This window comes from Podarcis raffonei, chromosome Z (assembly GCF_027172205.1).
Source record: "Podarcis raffonei isolate rPodRaf1 chromosome Z, rPodRaf1.pri, whole genome shotgun sequence".
In the NCBI taxonomy this organism is placed as follows: domain Eukaryota; kingdom Metazoa; phylum Chordata; class Lepidosauria; order Squamata; family Lacertidae; genus Podarcis; species Podarcis raffonei.
In genome coordinates, this window is record NC_070621.1 from 23,585,062 (window position 1) to 23,603,203 (window position 18,142).

The following is an 18,142-nucleotide window of genomic DNA, read 5'->3' on the forward strand; positions in this document are numbered from 1 at the left end:
CTGCAAGAAGATAAGGGTCACACCTACTCTCATGCCATAAGGCACTTTTTACATCTCCCTTTCTCAGTTTCCAATTAGCTGAATTTAGGGAGAACACAAACATGCACCTCTCTTGCTACGTCTCTGCTCAGTGCCGCCTTTTTGTACACCTGAGATGCTGAATGCAGCAGGCCTTGAGAAAGCTGAAAGTTCTTCTGCTGGTCCTGAAACCAGTTTTCAGAGACCTTGTTAGAAGGTTATGTGTTTGTCAGAGTTTCAGGATTGGGGGCTTGGGCAAAAGAGTTAGGGCACTTCTTCCACTGCTCTGCCTCTGAGGAAAGGGCCACAAGGATCCTTAAGTCAAGCAAAGCAAGAATCCACAGCACAGTGCCATTCTCTGGATTTATCAGAGTGGCTGGTTGCATCTTCCCATACTCCTTCAATACTAGTGTGGAATGAGCAGATAATCTGACTTCCAAGGAGGTACAACACCAGCATGGGTATCTCCCAAAAGAGAGCTGCATGTTAACATTAACTGGAATGGTGTGTGTGTGTGTGTGTGTGTGTGTGTGTGTGTGGTGGGGGAAGGACATCACAGAGAAATGGCAACTACACCTTTCTGGGAGCCATACAATGATTTTCAGGACCACAGTATGGTGCAGATGCCCTGGGGTGGTTGTGCAGCCAACACACCTCTTTGTGGGGAGCAGGAACAAGGTGGAAGTAGCCACAATCTCCACAGCATTCATATTACACAGCCAAAGAAAGCATGTTATTGATCAGAATATGCAAGATAGTGACTGGAATACAACCCCTGCCCCACCTTAAATAGCCATCTCTCCTCTCTTCCTCTCAAGGAAATGTTTTTGCTGCTCATCAAGGCATACTGTTTTCTTTTTTGGAGCCATTGTCTGAAAAATCCCTACCAGAATCGAATAGATTTTATTTCCAAACACCTTTCAAGAGGATGCTTTTAAAGTCACAGCTTCACAGGGTCGCAGGCTTGCCTTCCAGCTTGACCTAGCCTGGCTCAAAAACACCTGAGGCATATTTTCTCTTTATGTTTTTCCAGTATTGTTGGATCTATTGAACCTCACTACCCTAGATGGCTAAAGGTCTTTTTGGTCCCTGCTGAATGACTAACATTCATTGCCAAGAAAGTTTTCACACCCATTTCTTTCTGTAATAGATTTTGAGGAAAGTGGAGCTAATGGCAAATCTACAGGCCAGGGAAAAGGATGTTATGTAATGGTCATTTTCTCCTCCAAGGGAGATTTGTATGAGGAAGGGGCTGGGATGGGGCTTGGGATCTGCAATGGAGAATTATCCCACACCCTTCCTAAACTGTAATTTCCAGGGCTCTTTGGGGGAAGTCATGACAGTTACAGAGTTATAATTGTCAGACTTTTCATTGGGAGAAAGAGAGAAGGGAAGTTTGCTCTGGAAAAGAATGAGCTCATCTAATTATTCCCTTATTAGCTTTTATTTATTAGGAACAAAGGACATTGGCTGTCAATATAAATATGAATCCCACCCCAGCCCTGTTTTGCAGTGCAAGCTAATTGTAATCTGATGTGGACTGGGGAAGGGGTGGGATTCTGGCAGATGTAAATATGGTAATGATAACAAGGAACCAAAAATGAGGAAAAGAGAAATTCTTATTTCTACCTGAAACTGTGAGAGAAGTGATCCCTGAAGAATATGCCCCTGTTAACAGAACCAGAATTTTCAGTGTATATCCCAAAGCTTTGAGAAAGAAGCCCCCACAGAATGACAATGCAATGGGTACAACTGCATTTCCCCCCCTTTAAACAAATTTGCTGTGCAGAAGGTTAGAAAATAAGAGCTAGATCAGCAGAAATATACCCTTTAAGACAGCTGCTCTTCAAAGAACTTCTATCTGCTTTGGGGGTTTAATACCTTGGACAGATGGACCTGGATAAGAGTGTGATCTCTTATCCCCTTTTTTGTGCGAAAAAACCACCCCACTGGTTCCATTAAGCAGGCAGCACAAATAGGAAGCCTGATGAATATACTGTATGGTCAAAGATGTGTAAAATGAAGAAGATCAGCCCTGAGCCAATTACACTGGAGGAGCAGAGTACTGAATCACTGAGTTGTAGTCAGGAGGTGGGCTGTGGCACTCCAGGGTGGGATCGACTGGCAGGAGAACATACTGTTCCTGGACGGCATCGTTCACCTGTGTTGCCGACAGGTACTTCACAGCCTCACGCTCGTTCTCCGAGAATACAGACTCTTTGCTCTTGTTGATGGCTTTTCTCCTGTGGGAGGAAAAATGATTGAAAATTCAGCAAAAATGTCCTCACAAAAACGAACCAGCACTTTCATACACATTTTTCATAACATTTTTTGTTGGACTACTACATTGCAAAATCCAGTGAAGTGTGGATTAAGAAGGATAGCTGTGCTTTGGTTTGTGGATTATTTATGGAAGTGGGAATTAGGAAGGTTCACATTAAAATGCAAACCAAACCAAGTCTCTCCTCCATCCCTACCCTTAAGACATAAAATATTTGTGTTCCGAATAATGGTATAGTGGGTTAAAGTGTCACACTAAGACCAAGGAGTCCCAGGTTCAAACGTACTTGGCTATGAAGTTCTCTGGGTTTTCAGCATAACCTACTTCCCAGGATTGAGGCTGTGAGGATAAAAGGTGGATGGTGAGACCCTTACACATTGCCATGAGCTACTTGAAGGAAAGGTGATATATAATGTAATGAATGAATAAATTAATCTCATATCTTTCTGGTTCCTGGCCCCACATCAGCTTGAACCATTGTGTGCTGCAGAGAATTCTGGGACGTGCCACACGTGGTTCACCAAGGACACTGGCTCAGCCTGTGGGTTTGAGTGTTGTCTCATGTGAATTCAAACCATAATTTGCAGCACAGAAGAGGTGGTGGCAGTTGGTGGTTGGGATACGCTGCTACCAAATCATAGGTACAGTAGCATCCTGGATTTCTCCTGTGAGCACCTGTTGTTTTGACTGCTCTAACATCCTGGGAAGTCCTGTCCGAAGGCAAAGGTATTATCTGTATAGTACTATTATTTTATGGTGTCTGCCAAGAACACAGGTGGAAAACCACTCTGAGTGGAACATTAGGAACATAAGAAGCTGCCTCATATTCAGTCAGAGTTCTACATGGGCTCAGAACTGCCTGTACTGACTGGTAGCGGCTGTCCAGGGTTTTAGACGGGAGTGTGTCCTAGCTGTATCTGGAGATGCTTGGGATTGAACCTGGGAACTTCTGCATGCAGGACTATGCTCTACCATTTAGCTAAATAAGGTCTGTAAGATCCTTGCACCTGGGAAGGGAGACATTTGAGGCAAAGTCTGTTAACTATGAAAGGCTTTAAAAGAGTATTGGACAAAATCATGGAGGAAAAGGCCATCAATGGCTGCTAGCATTACCCTAGTCTCCCACTCTAGACTTTTTTTATGGGTAGGCCCAATGTGAATGGCACTTCCTTGGGTTGCCCATAGCTGAGTCCTATTCAGCTGTACTCTCCACACCCAGTACCAGGTGCAGCATGTTTCCTGAGTTTCGCAGGGGGCTTAGAGGATGGGAAGAGGACCCTCTGTTCTTCACCCTCTGTTCTCTCCTCCTCCTCTAGCTGCTTTTGCACTCAGGTTCTGCTTATAGGCTGCCCTGGTTGGCCATTGTGAGAAAAGGATGTCAGACTAGGTAAGCCTTTGTTTTGATCTCTTATGTTCCTATGATAATCATAGGCATGTTTGTATCCTTGCATGCAGTTGGCTGCTCCCCTCTTTTTGTTAAACTCTTCCTGTGAAAACGTTACTATTCATCTATTTCTCACCCACACACCCTGCCTTTGAAAACCCCTGATGTTTCTTCTCAGCTGACTCCATGGCTTTTATAATTTACCAGGTATTAAACTGGTCAATGGGGATGGAGAAAAACACAAAAATATCTGTGTAACTTGGCCCTTGGCCTGGGCGAGTCTTGCAGTGCCCAATAAAAGAAGTGTTATTAAGGCTTAGCCTGGCCACACAATGAGACTCTCTGAGCTCTGTCAGCTCCCAGTATGTAGGAAGAAGGGAGCTTGCATTTCTGGTTCATCCCAGCCACCATGTCAAATCTGGGAATGACACTGTCTGTCAGCTAATGTTTAAAGCGAGCCTCTCAAACAATGACATTTAATATTTGCTCCCAAGTCAGAGGGATGACAAGTTTGGTCAGAGGCAAGGAGTGTGGTTAACTATCTCTGGCAGATTTGAAATGCAATTACCATCCTAGAAAATACTCATTTCACCCAAGCTGCATACCCTGAAATTAAGACAACTCTTCAGCCTTTGTTTCCTAACCCTTAACAACTTTCTGTATTTACTGAGATTTCATTTTGTTCTTCCCCTGCTCAGCAACTGACCCAATCTTGAGATGCTGCCAGTGTTGTTTACATGAATTTAGATGCACATTTTGTTTTCCCATTGAAGTTCTGGAAGCCCCCTTTGCATCTCCTTTCCTACTAAGAGGACCAAAGCCATGTGGTAGAACACCTGCTCTGCATGAAGGGATGGGAACATCCCCTGTCTGAAACCCAGGGAAGCTACAGTCATTCAGTGTGGACAATACTGAGCTAGGTGGACCAATGGTCTATTCTTTTCATCTATAAAGCAAAGGTGAGGTTATTTTTTTCTCCACAGTCAACTGCTCCATCCATTTCCCCCCTATTCTTGGCTGATGTTGTTTTTGTAGCTGGAAATGGAGAAAAGTAGATAGTGCAAGATTATGAGGAGGTTAAGGTGTGGGAGGGGGAAGCACTCAGCACTTCTTTTATTTTTAAAGCAAAACCCTGATTTATATGTAAATAAGGCAGAGACCTTATGGTGGCCTCATAGGAATAGTGGCTCCAAAACCCTATGAATGAGAATGCTTGAGCTCATGCATACTTTCTTAGGAGCAAGGTCCACTATGTTCAATTGAGCTTACTCCCAAATAAGATTGCCTAGGATTGCAGGCTTAATAGATTTTCCCATTCATTAAAAATTCTGTACACAAGGAGCAGCAGCCCTCAAAGAAAGACATCCCAATCAATTTGCTGTTTGCAGCAAGTTATACCTTGCATCTGAGTCCTGTAACAATTGCGGTAATTGAGCTGCAGGGGCTTATAATGGGCTTTATGGCTTTTTATAGGTGTTTAATGAGGCTTTATTTTTATTTTTTTGCAGGGCAAGCATGTTTAAGGCCTTTAATGGATTTAATAATGGTTGTAAGTTGAATTAGAATTTGCAGTAGTGAACGTGGTTGTTGAAACAATGGATATTTTCCCCACAATCTGCTTCATGGGACAATTAATGGGATGTAAAGGCCTGGAACATGCTCTCAGTCTGTATTAACATGCTAGAAACAGGTGGTACAATCACTGAAAATTCTAGTGATGCCAGTTGGATGCTCAGGTTGTCTCCCCTGATTTTAGTCAGATTAATTTGGGGGGATACTATTTCGACATTCAGTGAGCACCTAGATTACCAGAGAAACTTTGCTATTTTAATAAACATCAGCAAAGGACCATGTACCAGGTCAGACTATTGGTCCATCTAGTTTAGTTTATGTAATATAATAATAATAATTTATTATTTATACCCCACCCATCTGGCTGAATTTCTCCAGCCACTCTGGGCAGCTTCCAGTCAAGTGTTAACGGTAGGCAAAATGTAGATCAAGAACTACTGATAGATCTCTGGGTGATTTGCAGTACAGCAGCAAGGGTTTCTGACTCCCAGTTGTTTGTGGATGACAAAGTCAAAAGCCAAAAGTCATATTTTCCCCCAAATGTAAAAAAGCCTGGGAGGGAAACCAGGAGCAGGTTTTTGCATAAAGTTGCCGAGAGTTCAGTTCTGGAACTGAAAACAAATCCTTGATCTGAGCATGTGCTCAGGATTTCAGCTAATTACAGTTGGTGAATTGAGGGGTTCTAGTAAAAAGCAAAGTATATTCCACAAGCCTGAGCTCCTTCCACTTCTGGATTACACTGATGGGCAATGGCTATGCAAGGTTTCAGTTAGGGGTCTTTCCCAACCCTACCTGCAGATGCTGGGGAGTAAACCTGGAATCTACTCAGCACAAGAGTGTGTGTGCTGTAGCAGTGAGCTATGGTCCCTGAGGCAAGTCCCTTAGCTTCAATATAGGATTCGGACAACCAGTTGGAGCCCCATCAGAAGCTGTTAATGATTATGATTTGCCCCCTAACACTTTAAATTGGAACAGGAAGGCCTGCCACAGTTGAGGAGGGTTGTTCGATTTGATTTTGCCGGGAGAAATGCGTCTGAGGCAAAGGCAGTATCCTTGCTGGAATGCTTTGGCATTCTGATGCCTGAAGCACCTCAGCTATGCCCTACTTGGGGAATATCTTGGTTCTCAGCTAAATCGTTAGGTCTAATTATTTCTGAGCTTAATTGGGTATGACAAAAACAAGGCAGAGCCAAGACTTCAATGTATATCAAATAATGGTTTGCTGAAGAAATTCAGAGGAGTATGATGACCAAGGTGGTTCTGCCCTGCTGCAGACGTAAACTTGAGGTTTACCTCACTGCTACAGGCCTGTTCAGACGAGAGTGGTGCACAAATTGCCAAATGAAAATCCTCCATACTGCTTGAGGGCACAGAAATGTTGGGGGCTATTTCACAAAATTCTCCCAGGAGGGGGAAAAAGAATGTATCCATGGGAAGGGGAGGAAGGGCAGCATATAAATTTTCTCTAAGAACATAAGAAGAGCTTGCTGGATCAGGCCAATGGCCCATCTAGTCCAGCATCCTGTTATCACAGTGGCCAGCCAGGTGCCTGTGGGAAACCTGCATGCAGGATCAGCGCACAAGAGCACTCCGGAAGCAGCCATCAATAGCCCTCTCCTCTCTCTCTGTGTTACGTGTCAGCCTGCTTCAGCCTTGGAAAATTTATTTAGGGATAGAGAAGAAATTCTCCCACAGTTTCTCAGGGCTGCAGTCAATCATTTCTGGTGATACATATAGTGAACGTTTGGAGGGAGGGGTCAGGACTGGACCCACTCCCTTCCATTGCCTGCCACCCATTCACTGGAAAGGCTGAAAACAGCCACATAGTGTGGGTTCTTAGTGTCTGGGGAGTGCGAGTACACCGGGGTGCAGAGGTGGCCGTGCCAGCCGAAGCCCTCACTGCCGAGTGAGCCGTGTGGCAGTCTGAGCCAAAGGTGAGTGAGGTGAGGGAAGGAGAAAGAGGCTGCCCTGTGATGAGGACAGAACTGAGGGCCGTGGTGCCCCATTCGCAGAAGTGAATGCCCGTGCCTCTTGCCTCTGTGGGCAGCGCCAGCGGTGACCCTTCACCGGCCACAAGGGAAAGGAGGCACTGCTGCTGCCCAGCCCTGAAGGCTCAGCTTGGGTGCAGCTTGGCAAATGAGGGAGCCTGGTTGCACCCCCTTACGCCCTTTCAAAAATCTGCACCCAGGGCCATGGGCCCCCTGGCCTTCCCCATGCTACACCCCTTGCTGAAAACAGTTCACTTTTCAGGGGAAAAGGATTCAGATCTTCCTTCCATTCATTTGATATATCTCTGGAGGGAAGATACAGGACTCACATCCAACTCATATTCAGCCTGGCTCTTTGGATGTTGTTTCTCTTTTCTTAACACCTGACACAGCATACAGTCATTGTTTGTCCAACAGGATTCCCAGTCCCAGAGTTTTGTATTTGTCTTCCCTAAACTCTCCAAATTCTTCACTTAAGCATTGCCAATTCCACCGCCTCCTCCACCCTTTCAACTCAGCAAATGCAAGTCAAATAAACAGCTAGATTTGGCGGGGGGTGGAAAGAGGACCGGAGCCTCAAGAGCCACCCTGGTTTGGAAAACACACTAAGCCTTCCGTAGGGCTTGTAGAAGTAAAGCAGGACTGTTTGTAATAGGTCCAGAATAAATGTTTTTGATAAGAAGAGAGATATCGTTAACAAGGGCGACATACTGATTCCAGCCAGCCTCAGCAAGCCATGGAGAAGAGAAGAGCTGATATTCAGAGCTGATTTTTCCAAGTTTGTGGGTAGATGCAAAGCTGTATTTTTCTCAGGGCTTAACTAGGTGTTGGCTTTCGATGACATGGAATGATCCTCATAAATATATGAAATAAACTTTAGGAGTGCTGTTATTTAGTCAACTGAGACTGAAACCTTATGCACCAAGGATGGGGAACTTACTCCAGCCCAAGGGCCACATTTCCTTCCAAGCAACCTTCCAGGGGCCACATGCTAATGGGCAAGACCAGAGATAGGAGTGGGCAGAGACACAAATGTGAATTTTACTTTTGTACTGTAGGCTACTGACCTCACACACTGCCATACCCACCTCTATCTATTGTCCAGGGTAGAAAGAGGCATTATTAGAGTTCCAGCCAGTCAGAAAGAGAAGGGGTGCCACTAGGGAGTGTGTGTGGCCTGGGGAGAGTCCTGAGGGTCAGATAAAGAGGTATGGAGGGCCAAATTTGGCTCCCGAACCTGAGATTCCTCATTCTCACTATACACACCAGGACCAGCCCTACCACAGGCAGTGATGTGTATGGGGTGTAGATGGTAGTGTTGATATGCTGGAGAACAGAGTTTTTATGTGCTGTGAAGCTCTGAGGTGTGGTCAGTGGTGCTTTACTACCACCAATTAAGGAAAACTAAAATGTGATAAATGTGTAGGTGAATATACAAGATGAACTGAGGTAGGTGTGAGGTTGGAAGGTTGAGAGAGAGTCCTTTGAGTGTTGGAAGTGAGCAATGATTGGACAGAAGATTTGAAAGGGAGTTTGAATACTGATGGGAGGGCAGTCGAGAGTGTTTGGGTGGTGGCAGGGTTAGTTTGATAAGGTAGGGTCAGCATTGTTACTAGATTTTGTTTTATATGAATCACAGTCACCATATGCTTTTGTACACTGAGTTATCAAAATCCCTTTTTTGCCAATTCTGTTTTAATAAATTGTTGTATTATACACACATGCCTCTTGACTGGCTATGTTAGAGGTGGGAAATAGTCAGATATTTGGTATTTCTGGTGGCATCATTAACAATGAGTTATAAAGATAGCTCTTAGAAACCCAGGTCAGGACTGAATATCTTCTTAAGATAGAGAAAATGGTACAGAGGAGCTGAAGTAAATACAAGGTGGCACAACAGTAAGTACCATTGAAATAATGTTTTGGGTATATATGTACAGATTTGCACTGCTAATCATTTATTTGTTTGATTACTAGCAGCCTCATATATGGCATTGTTTGGAAATTTCAAGAAACAAAAAAAAATCAGTGCAGTCTTGACAGGTTTAGTCAGCTTTCTTGATTCAAAATTATGTCCAAACATAAGCAAAAATCTGCTCCTTGATCTCATGAACCATCATTCAGAATTTGGTTAAAATCAGGGAAGTTTTGAAAGGTTCATCTTGATTCACACTGTTGTCTAATCGCATCCAAACATAGATGAAAGCTGCTCCTTGATCTAACCAAATTTAGAACCATGCAAATTTGGTTATATCGTAAGAGGTGTCCAAGTGCATAGCAAAAAACAAAAACAACAAACAAAAAAACTTTCCAAATTACATAGCAGAGACCAGCCAATCCAATTCAAATCTACTCAAAAGCCAGTCTCGCGGAGTTCAATGGGGCTTACTTCCAGGCTAAGTGGGTATAGGACTGCAATGTAAAACATTTATACTAAGTTTAAAAAGTCACAAATAGGGATCAGGGCCAGTGATATGGCCCTTTTCCCTCTTTCTATACAAGACCCCAGACATGAATAATGAATGAATACAACTTGTATTTCATCACAAACCAATTCTTGGATATATTAGTTTATGAAAGGATGTCAATGGTTACATTTGCATGTAAAGCTAAGTGTAGTTTGTTTAAAGCATGGTTTGTTTGATAAACCACAAGTCAGCTCACAGATGACGTAGCAAGCCATAGTTTGTTTCTTCAAAGCTTGGTTTGTTTTCCAGCTGCTCTTGCCTCATGAGAGTGTCTGTGGTGGAGTGGCCAAACAAACGGTGGTTAAGTAAGGATTTGGACATAATACCAAAACATAGTTAAAACAAACCATGGTTCATAAGCCAACAACAAAACCATGCCTATATATCACAACTTTTAAAGGAGAAAATAAACCATGGCTACTCTGCTGGGTTGAGTTTGCACATCCAAACAAACCACACTTATCCCAAATAAACCATGGATAAGCACACCAGGCCAGTATCAACTAACATGTACTCATCCAGGGGTACTTACGCCAGAGCCATGATTCCATAAGGCCAAGAACGAATCTCCAATCTCTTCCGGCTTTTCATTTCATCCAAAGTCAGCACCATCCCGCTATCTGACTCACATTCCTAAAAAAGGTAAAAAACACAAAAGCTTTAGCTTCTTCTAACTGAGGGCTGTACAGCTCCTTTCAAGCTCAAAATACAATCTCGAGGGAGGGTTGGATTCATAGCAAATGCAGCTTGGCAGTGGCAGAAAAAGCAGAAGGAAGTGAATCCAACACCAGCTGTTCAATTTTTGCTAACCCTTCCAAGCAGAGTTCCACCCCTCTACAATTTTTGTAATGCATACAGCTTTTCTTCCCTTAGTGATGACACCATCAGAACCACAGGAGGCTTCACAAGCCTTGTTTATGGAGGGTCCATTAAGCACATGGTTAGGGAACCACCAAATATTGAGGCCAGGCTTCACTAACCTGGTGCCCTCCAGATGTTTGGACTACAGTTCCCATCAGTCCCAGCAAGCAAAGTCGGGCAATGCAGAATTCCCATGATTAGGTTTTCCAGCTTGCTTGCTTTATTTTATTTTTAAACTAATTGGGAGATCTGCATAATTCCTGTGAGGATTGAAGATTGAAATAGTAGGTAAGTTTTTTTGGGGTTTTGGATCGACTCTTTCAGGTCATTTCCCCAAAGTAAATCAACACATCCCAAGCACCAGTTGGCACCATGAAGGGAAAAATACCAGTGCATAAGGTGCCAAGCCCATCATATTCAAAAGAGCCATTTGGGGATGTTAATTGGTAAAAGAGAGAAAGAGAGAGAGATCCTGATCACAGGTGTCCTGTGCCACATTTCTAGTTTGGCCCTAAATGTTTTTGTCAAAAGTCAGCCCTTGTCCAAGGAACATACTTAACCACAAAGCAAGCTGTTTTATACTGACTCAATACCATTGGCCTATATCATTCTGTCTTGTCTATATCAGACACAAGACTCTCCAGATGTGGAATCCAACTCCCATCATCCTTGACCACTGGAGAGGATGAGTGGGGCTGATGAGAGTTGTGGTTCATAACATCTAGAGGGCACCATGTTGACTATCCCTAGTCTACACAGACCAATTGCGCCTTTTCAGGATTTCTGGGGGTTTTTTGGGGGGCATTACCAGCACTACTTAGAGATGCCAGAGATTGAACTTGGGACATTCTGCGTACAAAGCATAGCCCTTTCCCCACATAGTCTTGTAGTTCATATAAGTGACTGTAATGAGTTCTGTAACACAACAACATTTCTGAGCTGCTGAAACCATGCGTATTTCCTTGCACATGTGTACAGGATGACATATGGAGACACCTGTCAACATAAACAGCACATCTGTGAGACTGCAGCTCAGCTGGGAACCCACCAGTGACCCCTTATGTATCCATGCATTCATTCAATGAATTGATCTGAGATGGGAGGGGGATCTTATGAATTAGTGGAAAGCTAGGTTTAAATACTTCCATGGAGAAACAGAATGGTAGTGCCCCACTGGTTTTAAGACAGATCTACTCCTGTGATTAGAAAGCCCACTCTTTACTTTAAATTCAAGGATATTCTTGGCAGAGAAATGGCTTAACCTCCCCATTCTCAGCCACCTGGCTTACAGCTGGCTGCAGTTTCATTTATAATGCTGGCACTCTGCAGTTAGCCTGTAAATTATTTCCTCTCTTAGTTTTATGAAGATAATGCTGGGGTGAGGGGAAGAGGCAAGTTTTAAAAACCATATAAAATTAACATACACAGATGGTATAGTGAGGGTGGCTAATTATATAAAAAGCAAAGATGCTTTTATTTGATTCATTTGGCTTTCCCATGTATTAAATCCTGGGTATGTTTAGCAAGAGGGATTTCTCCTGAGGAGGGGGTTAGTGTTTAAAGCAGGGGTGGGAAAACTTTTCCAGTCCCAGGGCCACATTCCACTGTGAACAACCTTTGGAGGGGCCACATGCTAGTGGTTGCAGGCAGGCAGAGGCAAAACTGGGTCCGATCAATAGATGTAATCCTTACCTTTGCACAGTAATCTACATTCCAGCCATGCAAAAGCCAAAGCTTTCTATACCCCCCTCCCACTTATCTCTATCCAAGCAATCAAAAAGCATTATCACACATTACAACCAAGCAAAAGCAGGAGCAGGGATGCCAAGAGGGGGTGAACTGGGGAGCATCCTGAGGGCCAAATAGGGAGACCTAGCCCAGAGGTTTCCCATCTCTTGTTTTAAAGCCTGTTATGAAAGAGTTGGGTAGCTGTGGATAGAGGCTGATTAGTGTCACTTCCATTTAGGTGAGGTCCCCACAAGCCATAACTGCTTGTTTCTTTAACAGATAGTGATGGGCACCAACTTGGATGGCTTTAAAAGAGGATTAGACGGATTCATGGAGGAGAAGGCTATCAGCAGCTACCAGCCACAAGGCTGATGCTCTGCGTCCACTGTCAGAGGTGGAATTCCCCTGAATACCAGTTTCTGGGAGTCACAGGTGGGAAGAGTGCGGTTGCACCTGGATCCTTCTTTTGTGCTTCCCACAACACTTGTTTGGCCACTGTGAAAAAAGGATGGGTCCTTGTCCTGATCCAGCACGGTTTTTCTTCTTACTTTAAAGCAAGAAGAACTTACTTGGCATTTGCCAAGGAAGGGCAATCAGTTAGCCAGTACCTTATCAAAATTTGTATCTTATTCACTGCAGCGGCTATAATTATGGTTTTCCACTGCTTGCATGGTTTTGACAAGTTCAATATATTCTTTACAGTTGTGATGAGAGAAATAAAAACATGTGTTCAGGCTGCAATGGCAATCAGAATGATCTCATTTTTTTTGCTGGCTGTACAGAGGGCCAAACGACAAATGACTTTTATACTGACAGTTCTGCCTTGGGCACAGGGTTTCCCTTACACACACTTGACCACACAAAGGGTTGCGGGGACATTAACCCCCCTTTGCTCCCTGTGCCTGCAATCTGTGTTGCAAAATATGCCCAGGAAGGCATCTGTCTTTGGTCTCCCTGTTCAGGTTTTCTATGCATTGCAGAGCACTGGAGGGCAGCATCCAACGAAGTGTCAGAAAATGACCCCGGCAAAACACATTTCTATGTATTCTGGCCCTGGAAAACCGGAAGTTGCTGTGATCAGTATGGTCACTTTTAATTTTATTTTTTATTATTAAAAATTACTCACACACTGCAATCCTAACCAAGAAAGAAAATAAGACGCCAACTTGGATGGCTTTGAAATGGGAATAGACAAATTCATGGGGGGTAGGGCTATCAATGGGTACTAACTGTGCTGGTTATGTTCCACTGTCAGAGGCAGCATGTTTCTGAATACTAGCTGCTAGAAATTGCAGAAGCAGAGAGTGCTGTTACTCTCTGTTCCTGCTTGTGGGCATCCTGTGAAAGCCCCCCTGGCCTGACTCAGCAGGCTCTTATGACAGCTTATGAACTGATAAATGCATCTCCTCTATTATTCTCTTCTAAGGACACTGTGAATGATAAAATAATTCATTATGAAAAAACATGATGAAGAGCAATGACTATTTATATGCATACAACGCACAGGCAAATATATTTGTAACAGGTGCGTTACTAAATTATGATACATTAGGAATGCAGGAAGCCACTTCCAACTAGGCCAGTACTGTCGGCAAGGGAAGAGTTATCAAGCCTCCTATCCTCCATACTATGGTCTGAATTGTCCCCCCCCCCACACGCTGACAATTTTGTGTTCAGAAAGTCCCAAGCCTTCAGCTAATGACACACAGATGTAGCTAATGCAACATCAGCAGTAGAGCATCTGCTTTGCATGCAGAATGTCCCAGGCTTAAACCCACCAAGTCAAGATAGGGGCTGGGGAAGACACTTCGCTACAGAGCTTCTGCCAATCCGTGTACAGGCCCCACAAACAGTACGGACCTAGATGACTCCTCCTGCCTTCCCTGCAACAAGCGCCTGTCTATTTTTGACTGGTAACTGATTCCAGAGAGCTAGAGCTGCAACACTAAAAGCTCAATTTCTAGTACAGGCTAAGCACACTTCTGGGGCATATGGTACTCTCCAAAGTGCCCGATCTGAGGAGTGCAGTTGCTGGACAGGAATATAGTGGGCAAGGTGGTCTCATAGATATCCTGGTCCCAAGTTGTTTAGCACTTCACATGTTAAAAACAGGTTTAAACTCAGTTTATTGGCTCTCATCCAGCTGTGACCAGACACTAGTCCAGAGGCTGCATGGCTACTCCTGATTTGGATGTTCTGGAGAAACAGAGCTGCATGCCATCAGCATAGTGATGCCACTTTCCTCCACACCCCTAATGGCCCAAAAGCTTCATATAGATGATAAATAGCACTGTGGACAAAATGGTACCCCATAACATAAATACCAACTGGCCAATGAACAGTCCTGCAGGTGGGACTGTAACTGCTGTTAAACACTCATCTCAATGGAGGATGTCGCGGTTGGAGTTATCAAAGCTGAGAAAATATCAGGCAAAAGAAGCAAGGTTGTAGTCCCCTTGTCCCTCTCCTGAGAGAGATCATCCACCAGAGTGACCAAGGCTGACTCGGTGTCAAAACCAGGTCTGAAACCAGATTGAAATAGGTTTGGACAATAAGTTTCATCCAAGAATGCCTGGAGCTGCCCTGCCACAGCCCTTTCAATCACCTTCCCAAGAAATGTTGTTATTAGCAACCATGATGATGTTTAGGTGCCTACTAAAGACATGTTTGTTTAGTAAGGCTATCCCAGAGGTGTAACTCAGTCATTTATGTAAAATCACTTATATATTTGATGAAATAGTTTGGTTGTTTCTAGAGTTTGTGTGGCTGGTTTTATCACTTTAGAGTTTGCCGAATCAATTTCACTAGAGCTTGTGCTTTGTGCTTTATGGTGTGAAGCAGTCTATAAATTTAACCACATAGCAGCCAACAGGGTGGAGTAGAGCTGCTCTCCCCACACCAGTGTCACTGCAGTTTGCTTAGATGGGCTGGGGCAGGACAGTGGCAAGCAGAAGCAATGCAGTGCTCCTGCTGTTGCATCATCCAGAGCCTCAGGTCTTATTCACACTTGTCTTTTGCTACACTCTTTCTAGGCAGGTCTGCACTGAAAAGCTTTGTATTTGAGTGCCCCCCCCGAGCTTTCCCTGCGAAAACCTGCTCTTTAAAGCTGAATCGGAGCAAATGTCAATCTACAGAAAACTCGAACTGACATTTGCTCTGATTCAGCTTTAAAGAGCAGGTTTCCACAGGCATGGCTCCAGGGCAAAAACCCCAACACCACTCAGACACAGAGCTTTTACAGCTGGAAAGAGCGGGGCAATAGGTAAATGTGGTTAAGCCTTCAATCATATAGGCAACCTGTGCTCATCTAGGAATTATGCAGGGGTGTGGGTGGTGGAGGGCTTGCCGATCAGAAGGTCGGCGGTTTGAATCCCCATGATGGGGTGAGCTCCCATTGCTCGGTCCCAGCTCCTGCCAACCTAGCAGTTCGAAAGCACGCCAGTGCAAGTAGATAAATAGGTACTACTCTGGCGGGAAGGGAAACGGTATTTCTGTGCGCTCCTCTGGTTTCGCCAGAAGCGGCTTAGTCATAATGGCCACATGACCCGGAAGCTGTCTGCGGACAAACGTCGGCTGCCTCGGCCAGTAAAGCAAGATGAGCTCCGCAACCCCAGAGTTTTTCGCAACTGGGCTTAACTGTCAGGGGTCCTTTACCTTTACCTTTACCACAAGGGCATCACTATGGCTCCGCCCCACCACACCAGCCACTACTGGTAACATATGGCAATCCCAAATGTATGATGCGATATCACTGCACTCCTGAGTGTTCCCACTCCAGTTCCAGGGAAGAGGTGCAAGGAAACTCAGAACACAATGATGTCACACGTCACATTTCTGTATTGCTAGATGTTTCTGGGGAAAAGAGAAGGAGAAGAGGTAAGGCTGCAGTATCTGGTGGTAGCTGTACAAACTCCCTAACATTTGACTCTTGCCTACAACTACTCTGCTTTCTATCCAGAGTTCGGTAATGATTTTCGGAGTCTTCTTATTGATTTCAGCCAGTCTGATAGCAAGACTGTTTTCTCTTAAGGACAATCCAGTTCGATGAACACTAAAAATAACACAAGCAAAGGGAGAAAAGAGCCTAAGCCTGCACTTTGAACCTTCCCAAGCAACTCTTTGAATCAAGCATACTGAATGATTTTGACATGTTGCACTGATACTAATCCTCATGTAAGTCATCAAATGGACTGGCGCGAGGGTTTGGCTGGGCAAGAGTCCCAAAGCAATTCAGAGCAATTAGCAGCACCATTATTTTAAAATGTCACCTTGATCTAAAAGCAAAGACAGATGTCACCATTAAAGTGTTTCAGTTAAAAACTATCTCCCCTTATGAAGCAGCTTGCAGAACAAAATGAGAAAAGATAGATGTCACCAATGAGAAAAGATGCAAGCTCTTGTTTGGAAATTGATAGGTATTCATGTGCCATATAGGTGCCACATAGTGAAAGAAACCCAAGAGCCATTCAGTTCAGGGATGGCCAGCTTGTTGGGTCTCTCTCCCCCACCACAAGCTATTTCAACAGGCTTCTGTTTTAATGTTGCCTTTTTGGCAATGACACCAACTGAGAGTCTCTCCTGTGCCCACAATAATGTACTTTCAGCAAAGACTTGTTAGAATCCAAGAAGGAGCCCTGCTGGATCACACCATCTAGTCCAGCTTTTGTCATCACAGAAGCCAACCAGATGCCTATGAGAAGCCTGCAATGGGACATGAGCGTAATGGTCTCTTGCCATTTGTGAATCCTAGCAACTGGTATCCAGAGGCACACTGCTACCAACAGTGGAGGTGGATTGCAGTCATCATGGCTAGTAGCCAATGGATAGTCTTGCACACTGCCCAGGCATGCGTCCTGGGGAGGTCACTTCAGTGCTGCTAGTGCAGTGGTTTGACTTTACCTCCAGAGGCACACTCCACTGTCTCTTGAAACAGATGGATGCTGACAAAAAAAGTGGGCAGTGGGATAGAGAGGTGTTTATTACCTGACCTTCTGGTAGATGGTTCACTGCTGCTTTCCAAGAGAGAGACTGGGAGGAGCAAGGAAGCACAGAGATGCATTGTGGGGAAGAAAGCATTTTGCCCAAGCTTACCTCATGCAATCTTTTTTCTTTCTTCACTGACACCTCATCAAATGTTTTCACACTGAGTGGCCGATTCTTGGGGTTAATACTGAAAACAAGGAGAATGAGAGATTCAGTCATGGACTTTTAGTTCTTTATTGTGTGGTGGAAAGATGAAAACAATAGCTGCATTTAGTTTTCAGGCACATGTGTACTGAATCATTTTTGTTGAGCCATGGCACAATCAGAGCACAAGGAGAATGCTGGAGCTGGTCCCCAAAAACTTCGGACTCACCTGTGCAGTTGCTGTGTGGCCTCAACAAAGTTGTTCTAGTGCCTAGCCTCAGTTGCATGGAAAATGGAAATAACAGTCACCAGCCCAAAAAATAGTTTGGAGGTAAAATTAGAAAGAAAGAAAAAATCTCCACAGCCTACTTTTCTCTTTCAGGTTTCTGTCATGCTCTAAATTAAAATTAAAATGCAGCTCCCTTCAATGAATGGATAGAAGATATGTACAAACTCACAACACATGAAAAAATTGCCTATAAACGTAGACTTCCCATGGACAAATTTAATGATATTTGGAATTTTCTATAAATGCTGTATTTGGTTAAATGTAGGTTAACTACAATAACAATCTTGTAATGTTTAAAAGTTCTGTTTTTGTTTTGTATTGTTGTCAGGGCTGCCCTAGGTCCCAGCTCACAAAGGACCAACGCTGCTTCGTTGTTAAGTATAAAAGTCTTTATTGAAGTTCAGTTTCACTTCCAGAGCCGCAGCG

The 18,142-nt window shown here is 44.0% G+C and overlaps 1 protein-coding gene across 3 annotated transcripts in view; it reads right to left on the minus strand.

Moving 5' to 3' along the window:
* Window positions 1-1,784: 1,784 nt before the first annotated feature.
* Window positions 1,785-18,142, minus strand: part of LOC128406212 (vascular endothelial growth factor receptor kdr-like) — a 191,127-nt gene continuing 174,769 nt past the window's right edge. For all 3 annotated transcript variants that reach the window (XM_053373359.1, XM_053373358.1, XM_053373360.1), the window contains exons 28-30: window positions 17,392-17,470; window positions 10,244-10,344; window positions 1,785-2,261 (exon numbers count right to left, since the gene is read on the minus strand). In XM_053373359.1, coding sequence (XP_053229334.1) covers window positions 2,063-2,261; window positions 10,244-10,344; window positions 17,392-17,470 — 379 coding nt within the window. In that variant the 3' untranslated portion in view covers window positions 1,785-2,062. The remainder of the gene's footprint in view (window positions 2,262-10,243; window positions 10,345-17,391; window positions 17,471-18,142) is intronic.